The sequence below is a fragment of the Sturnus vulgaris genome, chromosome 2 (assembly GCF_052056855.1).
Source record: "Sturnus vulgaris isolate bStuVul1 chromosome 2, bStuVul1.hap1, whole genome shotgun sequence".
NCBI classification, from domain to species: domain Eukaryota; kingdom Metazoa; phylum Chordata; class Aves; order Passeriformes; family Sturnidae; genus Sturnus; species Sturnus vulgaris.
The window spans coordinates 53,476,456-53,496,652 of record NC_142244.1 but is presented as its reverse complement, the minus strand read 5'-3'; the positions used below and the strand labels follow the sequence as shown (position 1 = coordinate 53,496,652).

At 33.9% G+C, this 20,197-nt stretch overlaps 1 protein-coding gene across 6 annotated transcripts in view; it reads right to left on the bottom strand.

The window, feature by feature from the left end:
* NBEA (neurobeachin) overlaps window positions 1–20,197 on the bottom strand; it is a 452,087-nt gene that overhangs the window by 272,204 nt on the left and 159,686 nt on the right. For all 6 annotated transcript variants that reach the window (XM_088159561.1, XM_088159562.1, XM_014868920.2 and 3 more), the window contains 2 exons: window positions 19,924–20,019; window positions 7,452–7,890 (listed from right to left, as the gene is read on the bottom strand). In XM_088159561.1, coding sequence (XP_088015687.1) covers window positions 7,452–7,890; window positions 19,924–20,019 — 535 coding nt within the window. The remainder of the gene's footprint in view (window positions 1–7,451; window positions 7,891–19,923; window positions 20,020–20,197) is intronic.

The window sequence follows — 20,197 nt, the reverse complement described above, 5'->3', positions numbered from 1 at the left end:
GTTTTGTAAAACATATTTCAGAATCCCTAAATGTTCCAAACTGGCCCACAGTTGTCTGAATCACATCATGGTCTCAAATTATTCCCAATTATTTAGTCAGCAAAAACTTAGTAGTAATTGTCTGTAGCAACTGATTTTATTTCTGAGTTTGTTGGGTGGTTCACAATTCTAAATACACCTGTGGCTCCTAATCACTGCTCCTTTACTCTGAGTGTCCTTTACTAGTTTTAAACCTGAGCCTGAAGTCATCGTAATTCATATCATGCTTAAGATGAGTGTTGTTGGTTCAACCCCCAAACTACTTATGCACTGCTGGTTCATTAAATAACCTCAGCAAATAGCTACAGGATTCTTCTGGGGTTTAGAAATTTGCATGAAATAACTAGATAGAAAATAATGTCATTAATGCATTGAAATCCAAAAAGAGAAAATGCAAATTAAGAAAACCCCACCACTTCCTCAACTGACTTTACTTAAATATTTAGCTACACAGTGCTGGTAATAGACAAATTAGGTTATGCAGCTCTACACTTTCTCTTTCTCTGCAATTCACATTCTGTATCTCTTCTCCATTTTAAAATTTAAAGGCTTTCCAACTTAATCACTGTGGTCAACATAAAGGTCAGAGATAAGCCTTCAATACTGGATGTCTTGAGCTACCTATCTGAGCAGCAGCAATTAAATTAGAATCACTTTACTCTCTTGTGGGATATGTGAAATCTCTTAAGGCTGAATTAATATTCTTGCTCCTCCTCTCCTCCCCCACAGCAGCAGAAAGCATGAGGATTTTTCAAGCTCTCTTCAAAAGGCAGCACAGACTTCAGGCAAATTTTTCATAGAATAGCTCTGTGTCAAACAGCAACTTCAGAGGTTTCAGAAGAAATCACATTAGAAAGGGGGTGGCAATTTGTCTGCTATATTACACGCTACCTTGTTCCTACAGCTAGATTAACTTAATCTCTGAAAAGAAAGCTTAATATTTCTTCTCTGAAGGCTATTTATATTGGCCATATCTCTGTACATATCTAGTCCTTTCTGAAACATTTATACTGTTGTTTACCGCCGTTATTTCTGATTTCACCCCCTGACTCTAAGACCTGAGCCTGCAAAGTTATTATGTACTAACAACACATTCTGAATCCTTCTTTAAACAACCTTCTATTAGGCTGACTTCATCAAGGTAAGATATATCTGATACTAAGGAGGAAAGGTTTAACTCAGAGTAAACAGCCATGGAGAAAAAAAGGGGATTAAAAATTTGTGAGGTATACACATGAGTTGTAGAAAAGATATGGAAGGCTCACAGAAGGATATAATTGTTGGGACTTACTGAAATGAAATATTAGCTCTGAATATCCATGTATTAGGGATTCTTTCAATCACTGGGTACCACACATGCACCAAAACCTTCAAATCTTCAAGTACATGAAATGATTCTTATCTACTAAACAGAAATTGTTTGTTTCTAACTAGAAGAAAGCGAATCATCTCAGGTGTGGTTTTAGGACAAGGACATGAAGAGCATTGTTCCTCACTCTTGGATCACGAAGAAGAGTAAGTATTTATTCACAAAGAAATTCTATCCTTTGCATCCAGGATAAATTACCTGAAGCATCTAAAATGATCTAAAGGAAAACTTAAAAAAGCTAATTATCAAGAAAGATTAATGGTCTTGGCTAAACAGAGAAATGAGAAATACTGGAAGCTTAAAAAGTTTGAAGAAAGCGAATAGAATCTAAGTGAACATGTGATGTATTAAATGTCAGGAACATCATCAAATATAGAAAAAAAACTGAAGAAACAATCAATATGAGATTTAAATGAGTGTGGGTGAGGAACCTAATACTGTATATATGTTGAAAAAAGAAAGAAAGGCTACAAAGCTGCAATTAATCCTGTTAAAGAGGCAGGGTAAACAGCAAGACAAAAATGCAGTACAGTTTTCATCTATATAGCTAGTGAATTATATTAGAGAGTAGGGAGATGCTGGTTTCTCCTAATCAGCCTCAGCCCAGACATACCTACAGTTTCATGCACATGAATAACAAAAGACTCATATTACACAGGTGATAAGAGGAGTTTTGAAACCTAAGTATAGATTACTAAATGATAGACATGGGGAATGTGGATTACATCCTGAAGAAAATAAATTTAGGGTTAATATACCAAATTTTGGTTGACTTGAATCTATTTATAAATTTAGGATGATTTTTTTTTTTTCCTAAACAAACAGCTGAGGTGGCAATGAGCTTTCCCTTTGTCTTTCATTATATTTACTAAATGAGTGACTAAGGCACTCTCCAGGAATACAGACAATGCAACTTCAGCCCTCTTCTCTAACAGGATCTGAAAGCATACCTCATTCTCTGGAGTGTAGTTTTACTGCTACCTTAGAAAAATATATTCTAGAGAAGCTGTCAAGTATTTTCTTTAGGCCAGTCTCTGCTGCACAAAGATACTGAAAATTACCTTGACTGAACCAGAACCAGAGGAGTGCTTTAATTCCCACACTACTGATTAGGTATTTCATTCATACATTCATACACTACTGTGACACCCAAAGTAAAGGGGACATGTATGAGACCTAACTGGACCTCACAAGTTGTCCACTTTTCTAGCACCTTTAAAACTGGCCCCAAGGTCCTTCTGTCAGGGAGAAAACCCAAAAAACAACAACTGCAAAAGTCAAAACTAAAATACTTCAAAGATGTGTTCTTGAAAATATTCTCAAATATGTTCCTAAAGACTTCACTGAGTATGTAAACTAAGCAAACCCATAATCTTCCAATTTATGAAATGATAATGGATTAAAACGAAATCACATCTTTAATAACAGCAAAAAAACCTGATCTTTTCATTTCTAGGAACTCATAATTTTCTGCATATACAAGCATTCTTCCCATTGAAATAATTCTAAGAACAGAAAAGAGATATAAATTACCTCAGCTTGAAAACATAACAAATAAGACATAAAAACACAAGTACTCTCAATTTCAATAACAAGACCCATCTAAGAAATTTCTACTAGAAAAAGTAGAAAGGAACAAAATGCAATGCAATACTGAGTAGAATCACAAACAAATTCAAAAACCATCATGATCTAGGTTGCATCTAGTGGAACCAATGCAAATTGACCAAATTAAAAAAAAAAAAAAGAAACAAGAAATCCCCAAATCCTAAAAATCAATAAGAGGGACTGAATTTTGTCGGACAAAAGATGAGAAGGCAAAAAGAAATTATTGGTGAGTTATGCTCCATTAGTCGCAAATCTTGGTGAAATAACCCTTTGTGTTTGCTTCTAAAAATGTCAACCTGGATGCCATTTTCAAGAAATTCAGTCTGACGTTAAAAGACATGTCATAACTTTGAGGATCCAGGCTCCTGTGTCCCAGAAATCTGTTTATATAGCTCATAATGTAATTACAGCTACCTTAAGACAGATGAGGCAGAAGGCAGCAATATATTGAAAACTAATTGAAAAATGCAGTTGTCCAGAAGCACTTGTGGGGAAGAGGTCTCTGAAAAGCTGCTCAAAGCTTCAGAGTTTGAAGTGAAATTTTTGATGTTGTCACTCTCAATCTATTGAAGAGCTGACAGACAATCAAACCCGTCTGGCTGCCTGGCAGCTCATTTTGCTGGCAGGTGGCAAACAATTAGACACACCAATTTGTGCCTCCTGATGACATTAAAGCATGAAACTAAGTTGTATGCAGGGCCTAGTGATTTGTGTGAAAGCATTTCAAAAATAATACTCTTTGCCGTGGCAACTCATTTCAGACTGCCACCTCCCATTACGGCTTTGAGTGGTGAAGACGACAGACTTGAGTTACGTGCGGCGCAAGGCCGCTTCTGTTCAATCCGTCATCAGCGCCCCCCGAGACCTCAATCCCCTCCTTTCATCAATATCACCTCATCATTTACATTTGATAGCACTTGAACTGCTGCATACATTAGCTACACACAGCTCCCATTTGATAAAACATGCTGGGCACTTTTTCTGCTTTTATGTTTCACTTACGACTGCGCAAATTCCACGGGAGAATGCGCGGTAGCCTGATACAGTCACATTAGCAATGTACAATTAAAAGAACGTGCAGAGCAAAACACATTGTATTAAATGCTAAAATGTAGTCCTCAATTTCAATTCTATTTACAGGAGTTTACTTTATATGGTGTTTACCTTCATCCATGATCATAATTAAAGAAAATTATCTCAACTGTTCTTTTGCTAGGCACTCAGATATCCAAATGTAAAAAACAAAAGGAAAAAAAATCTAGCCTCACAAGGAATATCTTCAGATTAATTGAGAAATACACTTCTCTAACCTAGATTTGCTTATAAATATGGAATCACTGTGTTTATTTTATAAAACCTGAAACGAATAGAACCTGACAAAACAATATACTTCATTGCTCATGATTCTCCCCAGGGACAATAAAGATGACCAATAGCCATATTGCTCAGTGAAGTACCAAAACCTGCATAAACTACAGCAACAAAAGATAGTACAGAAATATGGTTTACAGGCATAGTTTTAGCTTAACTTCTCCTCCCCCCAAAAAACCAGTTTATCTTATTTATTTAACTGTTATTTTATATTATTTTCACAATTTCATTTACATGAGCAAGTAAGGAAAGACAATCCTGCTGTAATTTTTTTTCCCAGTTTTTCAATACTTATTGAGATACTACAGGAAATAAAATGTTCAGAAATCACCACTAGGTAAACTTCATGCTGCTCTCTACATTAATACTTTAATTTGTTCTGTTATTATTTCAATATACTATTCAAGGTTTTTTGCCCCTAACCTTTGTTTCATCCCCCATGAAAAGTTATAGAGTCAGGATCTGAATCTGCTCTATCTTTGTAATTTGGAAAAGTGACACCATCACCAGCCATATTTTGCCTCCAAAGATTGTGACAGTGGTAACAAGTAAGTACTCTGGCAATATGAAAAATCTGCACAGAGGAATACTTGTTTGAACTGAGAGCATCATTCAATAATGCAGCCATGAGTGGAACCAGTCAGGTGAAGTCCCATGGGCTAAGAACATCTGTATTTTCATCAAGATGTCCATAGTTCAAAAACATTTGTTTAGTTGGATAAAAGAATGTAGCATTTCCCAATCTGCCGGACTTCCCTGAACCTGTCATTTTTCCTTTCATAGCTGTTAAACCAAAAATCAAATCATCATCTATTTCACTCACTAAAATCAGACAGCAGGAACATTTATTTAAGAGAAAAAAAACCAAACAAAAAACAAATACCAAAAATGATGTAAAAGTGAATTATTTTGCCTAAATTTCACCCATTATCTTTTTTTTTTTTTTTTTTAAGAAATGAACAATTCCAAAGGCTGACATGTACAATGTATGCTACCAAGATACAAACACAGCAGTGCACATTGCACAGGAAATCGTGAAGTTTCATCAGCAGGGTAACAAGTCAGGGAAAAAACAAACCACTAAACTCACTGGTTACTACACTTATTAAGTATGAAATATCTATCTAAACTTGTAAGCTCTAGACATGAGGCACCTCCTTAAAAAACTCCATAATTTTATAATATCTACTACTACTCATGATGTTCAAAAGGTATAAGCAATCACATTTTTGCAAGAACAATTAAATGGAGGTGCTTGCATTAAATAAAGGTTATGGCCAACCAACTGCAAGCCCTTGAAGTTTTTAAAGCTTTCTTATAGAGCTATAATTTAGAAGCACACACTAAAATTCATGTCTTCAATCACCTTGATGTCAAGTTCCCTCTAACATTGACAAAGACATCTCATAAGGTGATATGCTTCTCTTTAATTTAGGTGTCTGGCATTTTGTGAATCAACCACAGCTCTCAGGATGAAATAGTCTTCTTATTAGCCCAGGCAGAAATTTAGATAAAGTAACCTTTTTGGTGATTACAGTTAAGGTGTGATTATTTCTACTTGTAGCATGATGTTTTATACTGCCTAATGTATAAGAATGCATTCTGGAATATGGTGGTTCCTCACAGAGAATAAGAAGAAATTCCTAACTGTATAGGAAGGAAAAAATATTTTTCCTCTCGTATTACAATCAATCAAAAATAAAAATATGCAGATTGATGAACTAAAAAAAAACTCAATGAAAAAGCTCTTAAATGAGCTTTCTCTAGAAGAGTCTTAAGACCTAAAATATTATTAGAAATAGGGATCTATTTACTGCTTCGAAAGTACATTTCACTTTTCCTATCTTGATAAAACCATCTTTCTTACAACAGGCACTATCTGATTGTTAACTGAATTATTTCAGAAAAGCAGCCTTAGTACTTATATATAGAGAGACAAAAAGACATCAGATCTTTCTATTAGTCTCCAAATGAAAAAGCTTCCAATTTTTATTCTAAAATTCTGACATATCTTCTTGCACTTTACTGTTTATGTTATGTTGAAAACATTGCATATTATTTTTCTTAAGACTTAATGAATATACAATATTTTTTGAGGTTTTTAGTAAATACAGATTTTTTTTTTCCTTCATAAATCACAATGTAACTCTTTTCTGCCTTAATTTTTAAATTTCCTTCAGTATTATACTTCCTGTCCCTGCCTGATAAACTAATATAGTTTTAAGTTTTCGAGGCATGTCTTAAATTATCTTTAAGTCTTGATTCTATTTTTAACAGTTTAAAAACATTTTTATGAAGAAACTGAAAGGATGGAAAATACAACCACATCAACACTCACAAAGCTTAGGTCTAAACTCACAATGGATGGGACTACACTTCTGGAAGGATGCTGAGAATTGCACAACAGCACAATTTCTTTATTCAGCATAACTGAGAGGGACTGGACATTTAAAGGCAAGTATATTAATTAGAAACTAGAAGATACAGCCCAAGAAGAAAAACAAAGGACTCTGTGGAAATGTTCATGAGTTGAGTTTAGTTTAGTTTCAAGCACTAACTTCTGAGCTTTAACAACTTCTGTTGCTTAAAGACCTAAAAGGAAACTGGTTTCTACCATGACCAAGCAAACAATTTGCCATGGTCAAAGCATTTCAGTACCAGAAAACAGTTCAATGATGGATCCAATTAAGATTTAAGTCTTTGAAAGAATATTCCACTGAATTTGTGCACAATCTGTTCTATATCAGCAGATATTACCCCTCCTCCCTCTCACTAAAATGCCATTTTAAAGAAAAAAAAGGTTTTAGTGCACATATATTTCTTTGCAACAGGCTTGTTTTCCAAGTACTTCATAGAGTTTTATTCACTGCTAACAGAGAAAAGCAAGGTGAATTACTTTTGTCTATATTACAAGGTCTGCTGGTAATGCAGAAAGGGAGACACAGTGCAGCTGTTTTTAACATACTCTAATACAAACCGATAGTAGAATAACTTTCTTGAAGAAATAAAAGCCCTTCAAACTTCTGAATTACATCAATATAAAATAATGAGCCCAACCATGTACCTGTCAAATGAGTGAAACTGCATGGGAAGAATAGCCTGAGCTTCTCTCTTCAGTGCAGGATCTGGGTAAGGGATTGGATCCGGGCCACATTCTGCAATTTCAACAGGGGCTGCCACAAGACTTTTCAGTATTTCTTTGACATTGATTCCTTTACTTTGGCTGATACTGGATATTGATGATGCAGGTTTCAGGATTTCACTGGGGCTTTCTGTTAAGCTCTCCTGAGATTTCTTCACTTCTGAAGACAAAGTAGACAACAGCTCACTCATAGCATCAGGACCTGTACTAGTCTCCAAGTCTGTCCCATTCAAAATATTGGGCATCTGTTCATCTCCAATTCCAGAATCTGTATGAGGAATAGAACTTTCCAGCTGAATATCTTCAACAGGTGTTGGTGTTTCTTTATCTTTGATATTTTCTGGAAATACAGTTGGTGTCTCTGCAGTGAGATAGAGATTATGAACAAAATTTAGTTTGATATTTTCCTCTAAAAAGATGATCATAAAGTTTTATATTACAGAAATGTGTTAGAAAGACCAAAATAATGGTATTTTAAACCTTAAAAACTCATTCTGCATACAAAACATTTTACCTTCAACAGCTGTTTGGCATACAGACAGACTTGGAAGAGTGAGCCCAAAATTGCATTATACAAACTCAGTGGCATTTAGAAACTACAGTCCACTACTCATACAGTAATCAGCAAAACACTGCCAGCAAAAACTACTTTAAAAATTATAACCTGTCAACTGCAGAACTGTATTATCCTTGAGCCAACTAGAAGGGAAAATTGCAATCACTTATACCTTCGGATTACTGTAAAATTTAGTCTTTTGTATTGCTGTCATCAAATATTAAGATTGCATTCAAAAGAAAACTGCTAGATAATTTGTCTGCTTTGTTTAAAATGTGAATTACACACATTTCTACACACATATCATTGCACTGAATACAGATTAATTTATACATGAAGGAAAAAAAGAAATGTTATTCCTGATTTTTTAGATACCACTTCTTTTCCCACAAAAGGTAAAATTCTGTAATTCAGGAAAAATTAATGAACAAAATAAATACAGCTTCACAGAGACAGGCAAGTGAAATCTGTTGAGTTTGGAACATTTCCAGATTGAAAATGATTCTACAACATCTTGTAACCGAGAAGACCATACCTATATTAATTACTTCAGTGAAACATGCAAAATCTTCATTAAATAAGAACAATTTGCTAGCATAAACAAAAGTCAGCTAGAGTTGTGAGTAGCTTATGTACTCATCCTTTGGTTATAGAAAAACAAACTGAGGCTGTTTTTATTGACAAAATGCTTTTATAGTTTACTTTAAAACTACATTATTTTCATTAAATTGTCTTGATTATAAAATTTAGCTGTCCTATGTATGAAATAAGACCACTCTTTTAATGGCTCTGATAGAGTGGTTTAGATATTATTAGAAATATTTTATAATGCATTTGAATGAAGGTCTGTTATAAAAAAATAATATGCTTCTGAAACGTAACTTTAATAACAACCTCATAACTCACTATCGATTTTTTGGCGCATTCACGTAAAAAAAACTATTTAGCATATGGGCATAAATGTGGGTACATGCATGTGTGCACATAAAAATCTGTAAGAGATTATTTATGTGTTTGAACTAATGGTCATGTAAACCTCTGCATATGTACAAGTATTAAGAAAGAACAGAAGAGGCTTTTAAAAAGATGAAGCAGAATCACCCATTATAATGGAGCATTGTTTTCTTCTTTTAACAACCATAAACACTGAAGCCACTTCCTCCTCCTTTTTCTCTTAAGTGCCTTAAACACATCTTATCAAATAGATATGAGCTCTTCTTTGAGAAGCAGGAAGTAGAAACTGGATTTATGAGCTGCATCAAATGCATTTAGCATCTGCCAGGTCAGGAAACAGAAAGATCCGTATCTACTTAGTACTGCCTATATTTGGCACAGAAAGACATCTGATCCACAGAATGATGCTAATGAATTTTCTGCTTGTCTCTTTAAGGGAACAGGAGAAGGGAAGACTAGTACTGGACAGCCAGTAAAGCAGGTTATTGCCCATGAAATGTATGGTGAATAAAATGGCATAAGGCTCCATTATTATGTAAATGAAAAGAGGGCACTGAAAAAAGATGATGGCCCACTACAGAGAGAAGTTAGGTTACACCCAACCTCAATTTTCATTAAGGTCAACAATGCTGAACAGAAAACTAAAGACAGAAAACCTGATAGACATACAGTTGTGGAAAGTTAACTACTTTGAGTAAACCAGAAGAAAGATTTTAACACATTAAAATCTGAGATAACAAACTGACTCCAAGCCAATTGTGAAAGAAACATCCATGATATTACTGGTCTAGTTGCAGGCACTTTTGCTGAACAGATGACTGGAGATAGTAACACATCACTGGAGAAAAACATACAAGGTTTTTCTTTTTAAGAGATAGGAAAAAAAAAATCTGGACAACTGCAAACCTTCATCAGAAAGCAAGATTTCAGGATTTATTTTGGAGTAAAGAACAGTAATGGAACACAAGGAGATAGATTAAAAAATGTCATTCTTAAAAGACCTTTTTAAATACTTGTAGTTCAGAGAAAGTAAGGCTCAATGTAGTAAACTCAGTAAAGCTGGGGTTGTTACAATAGATTGTAATTTTGTCATGAGACCTTGGAAATAATTAGAATGTGGGAAAAGAAACTGTCTAAGAAGGAGCCATCATTACTCTCAAAAGAAAAGAAAAACCCATCAGAATGAGAGAAACTACCATTTTGTTGTTCAAAATTTAATAAAGATTTGTGGTGAAATTTGCTGATGACAAAATTAAGAGGTACAGCTGACGGTCACAGAAGCACAATTATAACTGTAATGCCATCTGTATATGGCAGAACTGAAAGTTACATTTAATTGTGAAAAGCTTTGTATCTAGTGAAGATTACAGAGCTTCCCATTATAACTGGAATTCATCTTTGCAAATGACTGAAGAGAAGGAGTTGATCACATCAATGACTGGGTAACTATTTGGTTACCCATATAATACTCTCATGGAAAAGGCTAATGTGGTTCCAAACTTTACTGAATAAGTAGTTCCTGCAACAGCTAAACATTAACAGCATTAGAGAAGACTCTGGAAGGATTCATTATGAAATGATGTGTAGGCATTTATATTTGAGAAATGTTGAAGTGCCACTATGAAGATACGCAGTGATCTTCTGTTGCAAAAAAGAGTTTGACATAGTCTGGCCAAACTAATACTGAGAAGTTATACAACAGCTATCACAAGCTTTAGATGAAAACCCAAAAAAAAAAAAAAAAAAAAAAAAAAAGGGAATGGCAGGGTTGGCATGAAAAACAGTGCAAACTCACCATGAACAAATTTTACTTTGGAAAGTGACAGTCATCAATATGTAATTAAGGTTATGGAAAAGCTTTCCAATCAGTGTAGCAGGTTGAAACATGTAACTAATTTTGAGATGCTATAAATAGGACTGTACTTAATTACTCAGCAGGTGACTTGCAAACCTTTGTTCCCAAATGAAAATAAAATGCTGGGAGGCCTGCATCATTTGACACTAAAAATAGAAATAAAATTTGTGGACATAAAATTTCAATATGACATACTATAAAGTATAATGCTAATTCAAAGGTTTTAGGGCAAAAACATCAAGTAGAGTTATTCTATATTCGGGCAATTGTATGGATACTTGATTTCCACAAAAATCAGATTTGTAGCTTTACTCTTCTTGCTGAGTTTCCAATAGCTAATACAAATATGCTGCACTAAGCCAATTCAGCTCAGTCTGATTTATCACTATGAATAACAATATCTAAAAACTACTAATTCGAGTGCATTAACTCTAATTTTTAAAACATCAAACAAGGTAAACGAATAAGGGTTTAAAAGGTTCAACTTACTTTTTGTCTTAAGAAAAAATAAATTCAGAACTGATAAGATTCTTAACTTCCTTTCAGATACGAATCCTAGCAAATTGGGATATGTAAAATCCACATAAATATGGCTGAAAAGATGTATTATAAGACCTTCTTGATCAGCATTATTATTACTAGCATTATTTCAGGTAAATTATAAACTTCTTAGCATATGTCACAAAACCTGACCAGTTTTATTTATAAAACTGCATATCCATAAGTTTGTTCCATATTCTTTTACACCATGTCCTAGCATTTCTGTTGCCTTCTGTATGCAGAAATAAATACTGCCCATAAAGTGATTTAGAAAAATCTTAAACCTGAATGCCTATTATTTTATAAAAATCCCAAGTACTTAAAGCAAGTGAGCAAAATGGTAAACATGAACAGAAGCAAAGCTGCAACTGATTGCATCTGTCCACGTTCTAACACTGTGACAGTAAGACACTAAATTTTCAGCAAACCTCATCAGTTTTCTACAGCACAAGGCCATGTCAGTAGACAAAGCAGAATCATTACTAGCTCTAGTGATCTTAACCCTGTCAGAAACAGGCAGTTGGAAGCCAGATGCCTCCTTCTTACTGTTTTTCATTCTAACTAATGAGTTCATCTACTACATTATGGGAAAAATATGGGCCTAAGTTAACTAAATGACATATTGTATATCTGGTGACCTCATCCGTCACGCTCCTTCCCTAAAATATCTTGTTTGCTTGTGATTTATGAAGTGTATTATAATTGTTTTAACCTACTGAGTTACCTAAATAGCTCTTGCACTGCTTCCATATGGCTAAAAAATACAACCCGCACTCCCCCTGTATATTAACCTAATAATGAGCCATTTCATATGTAAGATAAATACACACAATTTTGCCATCATAAAAAATGATGGTACAAATCACACTTGTAATATTTATTTACTTTTAAAAGCTGGAAAACTTAATTGTGATCTTCTTGTGTTTTTTGTCTTATTAAACCTCACTTCCAGATAAAAATGTGCTGAAATTTTTCAAAAGTAAGATGAATGAAAATGATTTTTTCTTAATTGCTCACAATATGGCTGAAAAAATATTGGGAAGTAATACTACCCCAATTCATTGTCAAATTTCTGCTGTAAACAACAGAGAAACATTTGGCAGTGGAAGGATTCGGGCACTCTTGACAGAGGACTTGCCACCGCTTTTGTCTGCATTTGCACTGAAAAATTTATGAGTTGTTCTCTGCACAGCCATCTTAAAGCACTGGTGATAACGTTAATAGCTGCCTTTCATAAATCCTTTTTAGATTTCTACAGACTTTCAGAAATAGCACCCTACAAGCTGAAAATGCTTTCATTCCAAGTAGGCAGTGATATTACAGCTTCCTCTATAGGTGGAAGAGTCAACTAATCAAATTCCTAAACTCTAGGCCATAAAGATGGTGTGGAAAAATTCTCTCCCACAACATCAGTCCTCTAATTTTCATGTGTAAGAAGCAGCACAATTAAACTGAGATGAGAGACTTAAGTATGGGAACAGAATCGAAGAGTAATAAGGGTCTGAAAAGTACATTGAGAGAAGCAAGCATGGACTTGCAACAGAAACTTCGCTGGAGGCTGAGGCACAACAGGGAGAAGAATCCCCCTAAAAGAAGCATTAAGATTGCTGGTGCTTGGGACCTTCTCTTCTGTTGGCTTTTCTATTTATCTGTGAAAGTTATACACAGACCAAAGTAAAAATTTCCTTTATAGTGATCCTGATCATGGCCCAACCATGTAGACTCTACTCATTTTGGCAGCTTGGCTGGTATTAATCTTCATGTAACTATGCATTAATAGGCAAATTTGGTCATGTCCCACTAACAGACTTCATGAGGTTCTGTTATTAGAACATGTTAGGCATGTTATGTTAGGCAAAGCAACATGAACACTGACAACAGAACTCATTTGCTGTTCTACAATACATTTAAACAAGTTTCTTTGTAAATTGTATTACTAAAATATGAGGGAAAAGAGCCTGGCTTAAGGTTACAATTTTCCATTCTTTCACTATCAGTCTTTTATCTACAAAAACATTTGATAAATGCAGCCTGCATTTAGCCTGCATCTGTTATTTAGCTAACACATTGATCCAGATTTCTGAAATTCCTGCCAGACCAAACACTGTCCCTTTCCTCCCACAAGGACAGCAATGCAACAGTGCAGATTCAGTTGTCTAACAGCATGCCAGCATGCAGCCACATGTGCACAAGAAGAGGTGGAAGCAGAGAACATGCCATGGCAGCCTCTGGCTGGCAAGAAGAAAAGCCACAACTAGGATACCTCAGGGCTCTGATATGTGAGGCTGAGGGCAGAAGGAACACAGCTGAAAATGAGGGGATTCAGGAAGGTCAGATAGGAAATATTCTGGGGTGAGGTGGCAATTGGAAGGGCACAGATCTTGGTACAGGAGATTTAAGACAGAAAGTTGGGAATTTTCCATTTAGCCAGAGAGGATTTGTAAAGAAAAGGGATGCAGCTGTCACCCAGAAAAAGCAGAGAGGCACTGAAATGGGAGAGGAATAGAGCAGGAGAGACTTAGAGTGGGGAAGTCAAGACTGAGAAGTGATTAAAGAGGACAGTTATCATCAGCCCCTGTTCACAGATGGACACGTGTAAGTGCATGTCTTCTCTTTTTGTTCACTGGAAATTTCTTTTCTGTGTTCAAATTCCTCAAAAGTCTTATCATTGGTTTCTTTCCCTGCAGTCACTGAGGCAGGCACACAGGGCAGTTCTTTCTACCTTGACCACAGAAAGGACACTGAAAGAACTGTTTATGGCAGACACAACCTCGTCACCTGTTTAGGCAATGTCTTTAATCCTCTCTATAAATTTAATCTTCTTTTTATATTTAGAATGTCTTAATTCTTCTTTACTAATCAAAGGTCTTTCACTCAGTGTTTGATGGATAAGACATCAGTCTGATTAATTACCTGGCTGCCAAACAAAATGTCAGCAGTCTAAAACCAAAGCATTACCAAGATTTTAACTAAAAGATACTAAAAAAAACAATTAAAAAAGAAGACAATGAGAAGTCATATTAAAGAAATATTAGCTTTAGAGTAAACCAGGCACTTACATTTTGAAACAAAACCCAAATATAAATTAGGAACAATATGGTAATATGGTTTTTTTCCATAGGTGAATTTCCCTAGTTTTTAAATTTTATATTTTTATTCACTTATTTTGTATTGTGTAAACTCAAACCCACAAAATTTAAAAAACAAATTATTTTAGAGGTACCTATGATAATATCTGATATTTCTGACGCATGCTGAGAAAGAGGGTGGTTTTGTAATATGCCATATCTTAGAAAAGAAATGAAAAAAAATCTCTCACATAAGTTACAGCATCCAGCAACAAAAGTTAACAGTGGAGCACAGAGTATATTCCATATAGACAATGAAACTTATATTAAAACATTTTGGTTTAAGCACTACTTTTTAAACAACTAAAAGATTTTTAAAAACTTTTAAAACATCTGTAATTTGTACAAACAAATGAAAGTAAATACTGATGATAGTTACAAAAATCCCTATTACAACTCCTTCATGTATACATAATGACTGATAAGTAATAATGAAATATATGTGCAAACATCTATGATGCCTTAAGTAGCTGGTAAAGGGCAATAAATAATAAATTAAGATGTATTCATTACTATCTCATGATCTTCAAATGCATGTCTTTCCTGATGTAGTTGGAATAAGGAGCATATGTTTCATCAGAAGAGCAGTATGATTACTTTGAGCAGCAGGCAGAAATTCAATAGAATCGGAATTTTATGATAATCGTGATTATTACCCATGTTCCTTATTGCATTCTCCCTTCCTGGTAACATATATACAACTATATTTTGAGGAGATGGAGACATGAGTTTTTTTAGCACTTCCTGAGGCAAAAAATATTTTCACAGACAATGGAAATTATTCCTTTAGCCCACTTTGCACACTTAGGCTGTTATCCTTATGCAAAAAAGTTAAAAAATGGTCTGGAAATCTCTATGCTACTACATTATAAATACAAATAACAGTGCAGCAACGTAATTCCCAGAGTACTATATACCTAGGAGACCTGAAAAACTAGATACTTGTCTTTAAAAAGAAAAATGTTTCTACAACCTTTTTATATAGTTCATTCTGAAAAATGAAAAAGCGAGAAAAATAAATCAATAGCTTCCAGTCTATCTTCACAACATACCTTTAAGAAATCTATTAATTTACAGTGCTTTGGGAAAATTACAGGCAGTGATAGCAAGGGAGTGGAAAAACTGATCAATTTTTGATAGAAGTTACTGATAACCTACATACTGATTTGCTTCATACAATATATTATAAACTGAATTGCACGTTTGCCAAGCTTTCATTTCTGAAACACTCCTGAATAATGCAAATGGAAACATCAATTTTCAACTGAAAATATCTATTCATCACTTGTTTAGCATTAATTGTGTTCACAGTAATTAATAGGATGACAGCTGAAGTGTAAAAAAGGAAAAAACAATAAATCCCATTTTTTGCTGTTAGAGATGTGGAAACACTGTTGAGAGGAACAGTCCAATAAACTTTCCAGGTAAGCAAGGACAGCTTCAACAGCAACCAGAAGTAAAAAAACTCATTTCAAGTGATCCTGATCACTATAGCTAAAGCTACTTGAAATTGGTAGCTGTAATTTGAAGAGGTTACTCGGTTTTACATGGTAAGGCTTATTAGCTGTTATTAGCAGAAGATACCATGCTCCACTATCTGTCCTCTTATTCTGATGAAATAATGAGGCATTTCTGTCTCAAAATATGGACTGATTACCCTCTGCCTGGTAAAAGAAATGGCTGCTCAGTTTTTCTGTCTCTAGTTCCACATCTTCCAGACATAACAGAGATGTTTTCATACCAATTTTGGGAAAATATCTAAGCAGAGAAATCAACAGAGAACAAGCCAGTATTTTTCTAAGCTATTCCAATTGTTCCCATTTCAGAAGTGAAAATTTTGTCATTTTATTCTAAGTTCACATGGGTAGTTCTTGCTAACCCATAAATGGACATTAATGATGTCGTGACCAACACAGTTATATCTATGAACATATATGTAAAAAAATTATAGATGGGGGATATTACTAAGACATATGATGTCATTATTGGATTAAGTGCCTGACATCAAAGAGTTTGATTCCAGCTTGTATTGTAAACCACTGTTTGTGCCTGGAGTTTGGTGAAGCCATATCACAGGAGTCAGGATTGATCTCACCAAGAGAGAGGTCTACAATGACAGATACAATTAATGAAGAAAGGCATTTCTAGTGACCAGTAGATCTCAAAGCAGGTCAGATGAACTGTACCCTAAACATGCTTAACTCTCTACACCTATTTTTAAGGGAGATGAAGATGACTAGCTGAAATACTGATTCCCTACTAATATTTTCCAGAAAGTAGAACTTATGCATGACTAAAAATTTTGAGACAAAACCCAGAAAATTCAGTACAGAGGTTTTGGTAATAATTTTTAATGCTAGTCTCATCTTCACGAAATCTCCCTATTTTATTTAATTAATTAAATTTTAATTTAATAATCATTAATTCAATAATTCTTTGGTATTATGAACAGGAAGAAGCAAGTCTGCAGCATTTCCTTTGTAGTAAATCCTGTGTTTCTCAGACATCTTTCAGATGGAAGAGAAAAGTTCTGATCTGCCATATCCCTTGAGACTCTGATAATGAATTACTTCAAAGTGTAATGCTATATATGATCTAAATTGAAGGGAGTGAATTCTCTCTTAATTTTGCAAGATCTGCTTTGTCTGACAACACACTGACTGATTTAGAAGTACTGAAGACCCTTTAAAGTTATTGAAAACAAGGAGAGACATAAGCACTTTCAACAAACTTATGGTAAGAGCAAATCTACAGATACAGACATATTTTTCTCTTCCCATGGATCAGGTTACAAAGAAAAAATATACAGAGGTATAGAATGTTATAAAGAAATAAATATTTTTATTGTTAAATGGTAGCCATGGACATTACTGTAATAATTTTTCCTTCCTGAGTATGACCTTTTCTGTTCAAGCACCACAAGGTAATACCTAGCTTATGAGCAGTATCTGAATAATAGTAAAAGAAACATTATTTTGCCATCTACAAACATTTTTAAGCAAGGGTAGAATATATTTCCCTGCAAAATATATTTTAAGGTCTTTTTTTCATATACAGTATACTTTTATTCATATACAGTAATATCAACAAAGAAGGCAAAGTCTAATATTTTTTATTATGATAATGGAAGAGTTTAATATCAAATAAAATGATGTTAAAATTCTTATAACCCACACTTGACACCAGCTGCAATTACTCATAGGAAGCATTTGCTGATCACATACTGTAATGTACCTGAGACAAGTAGGGTCTCACACAGATTTAAATAGACTTTAACTGAAGATATTGCCCCATGTAAAGGAAAAAAAAAATTAAGAGTATCACTAAGAATAAAATCATTATCTTAAATACTGGTAATATACCTAATTGTATCTTACACTTTTCCCTGGTAAGTTTCCTGGTAACATAATTAGATTCTACTAAAAATGGAGAAAGTTTTCTTTTAAGGAGTCAATCCCTCTTCCTGCATTCATAGAGATGTTTTCCTGTACAGTTCTAACAATTATGACACAATTTGTTGATAAACAAGGAATAAATTCTTTATATCCATCTAGTGTCATATGGAATGAATAAAATATGTCTTCACTTCCAGATAACTACTAAATTTCTATCAAATTTTTAATATGGAGAATTTTGCTTTAAAAATGTGTTACTAATTTTAAAGGCTATATTAATTAAATCAGTCTGTATTAAGTAAAAATACCTTAAAATTTAAAATTATATTAAAAAATTAAATTTGTTGCCAACATCTGAAAGCAAGTCAGGTTCCTAAAAAGTAAACAATTGGCTTATCCACTGGAATGAAAGCTTCTTTTGAAATGACAAAATATGTTTTGACTTCTGGCCTTTTCTGATGGCATTTGCAATTTTTTTTCATTTAACTTTTTGCTGATGTTCAAAACTGAGGAACTGTATTCACAATATAAAAAGTGGAATTACTTTTCCTCCAATGGGTGAAGCTGTAAAGAATAGGAAACTGAGACCTGAGACAGTTAAAACCCTTAAGGATCTGATGATATCAACAAATAAAATAACCAAGCACAGATAACATTTCCTTTACTGAATAACTAATTTTTAAAGCCAAACCACTTTTCTTTCTAACCTACTCATGCTTTCAATGTAGCTGTATTAACTATTTCAAAACGAAAACTAATTTACTTGAACTCAAGGTAAAACAAGTACAATAGATAATATTATATTATATATTAATATAATATTGAGCAATACAAAATATTTTCTTTTTTTGTACCGCAGACAATCTTATGAGCGAAAATCACAAACCCTGGCTTACACACTGTTAGAAATTAAAGCAATTTATAATATATATACATGCACACATCAAAGCTCAAGAAATGCCAGATTAACATAGTGATAGTTTAAGTTGATGTAATAAGTATTTTAACATAATACTCCCAGAAGTGACATATGAAAAGCATAAGTCACCTTATTACTGAAGTAGGATGTTAACTATTCTGTTCTTTATAAACTGGATGCATTCTAAATCACTTACGCTTTTTATAAATTGGTCTTTTTACTCAGCAAGATTTTACAGTATTATACCAAAGATATTTTCATCAGATTAAATTTTTAAAATTCTTTTGCATTCTGTGTTTACAGCACAGTGCATACAAATAATTGTGGAAATGTACATGCAAACTTGGCTAAAGTTACATTCAGGTAACCCTCTTTTTTCAAGAAAAGACAAAAACTCCCCATGTTCCTACCTTATAGAGTATCTATTAAAACATACAAACAAACAAAACAAAACAAATCAGGCCCAAAACATATAATAGTTGCTTTGGTAGAAAAATTGGTTTCCTTAAAGAGAAACACAGCACAGCACATTAACTAACAGGCATAAAATAATTCACATACAATATCAGAGGCTTACATACCATCAGGAAGGCAAGGAAAAAAGCAAGAAAGGAAGGCAAAAGAACAAGAAAAGATACAGGGAAAGGGAATACTACAAAACTACATTATACTTCATGTGGTATGCAATATTTTCTAAACAGGCCTGATTTTATCTTTATGGACCTAATATTGTAGCAAAATAACCACAGACCAAAAGCATTTAAATTTTCCTATATATGTTCCCTTCTCCTGACTTTTTTTGGTGTTTTTTTATTGTTTCCTTTTACTTTATAATAATTAAAGATAATAAATTGTAGTAAAACTGGGAGAGAGATTTTCTAGAAAAATGTAGGCAGGAGTTGAAGTTTTAAAGGTATCATCAGGTCTGATCTCCATGTAACCTGAGGCGTATACTTATTTATCAACAGTAACATCACATTTAGTTCTTGAAGTGCATTACATTAAATAAGAACACCCAAACAGGTTAGGAGATGATGTTAATATTACCTTTGTAAAATGAGTGGGCAAAGCTCTGCTCAGGAATTAACTTGGCAAGGAATCCATGGTTCAAACTTGGGTGAGGGATAGATGGTATGACCACAACTGTGGAGAAAATCATGGAATCAAATGTGAGCCAGCTAGTATTCATGTGTGGCCTGGTCCACTGTGGATCCATGACAGATATCCTATCTCATTGAAACATGCAAATATGGTATTACCAACAAAAAAATAAATCCAAAACAACAAAGGCATTTCTAAAATAAAAAAAAAAAAAAACAAC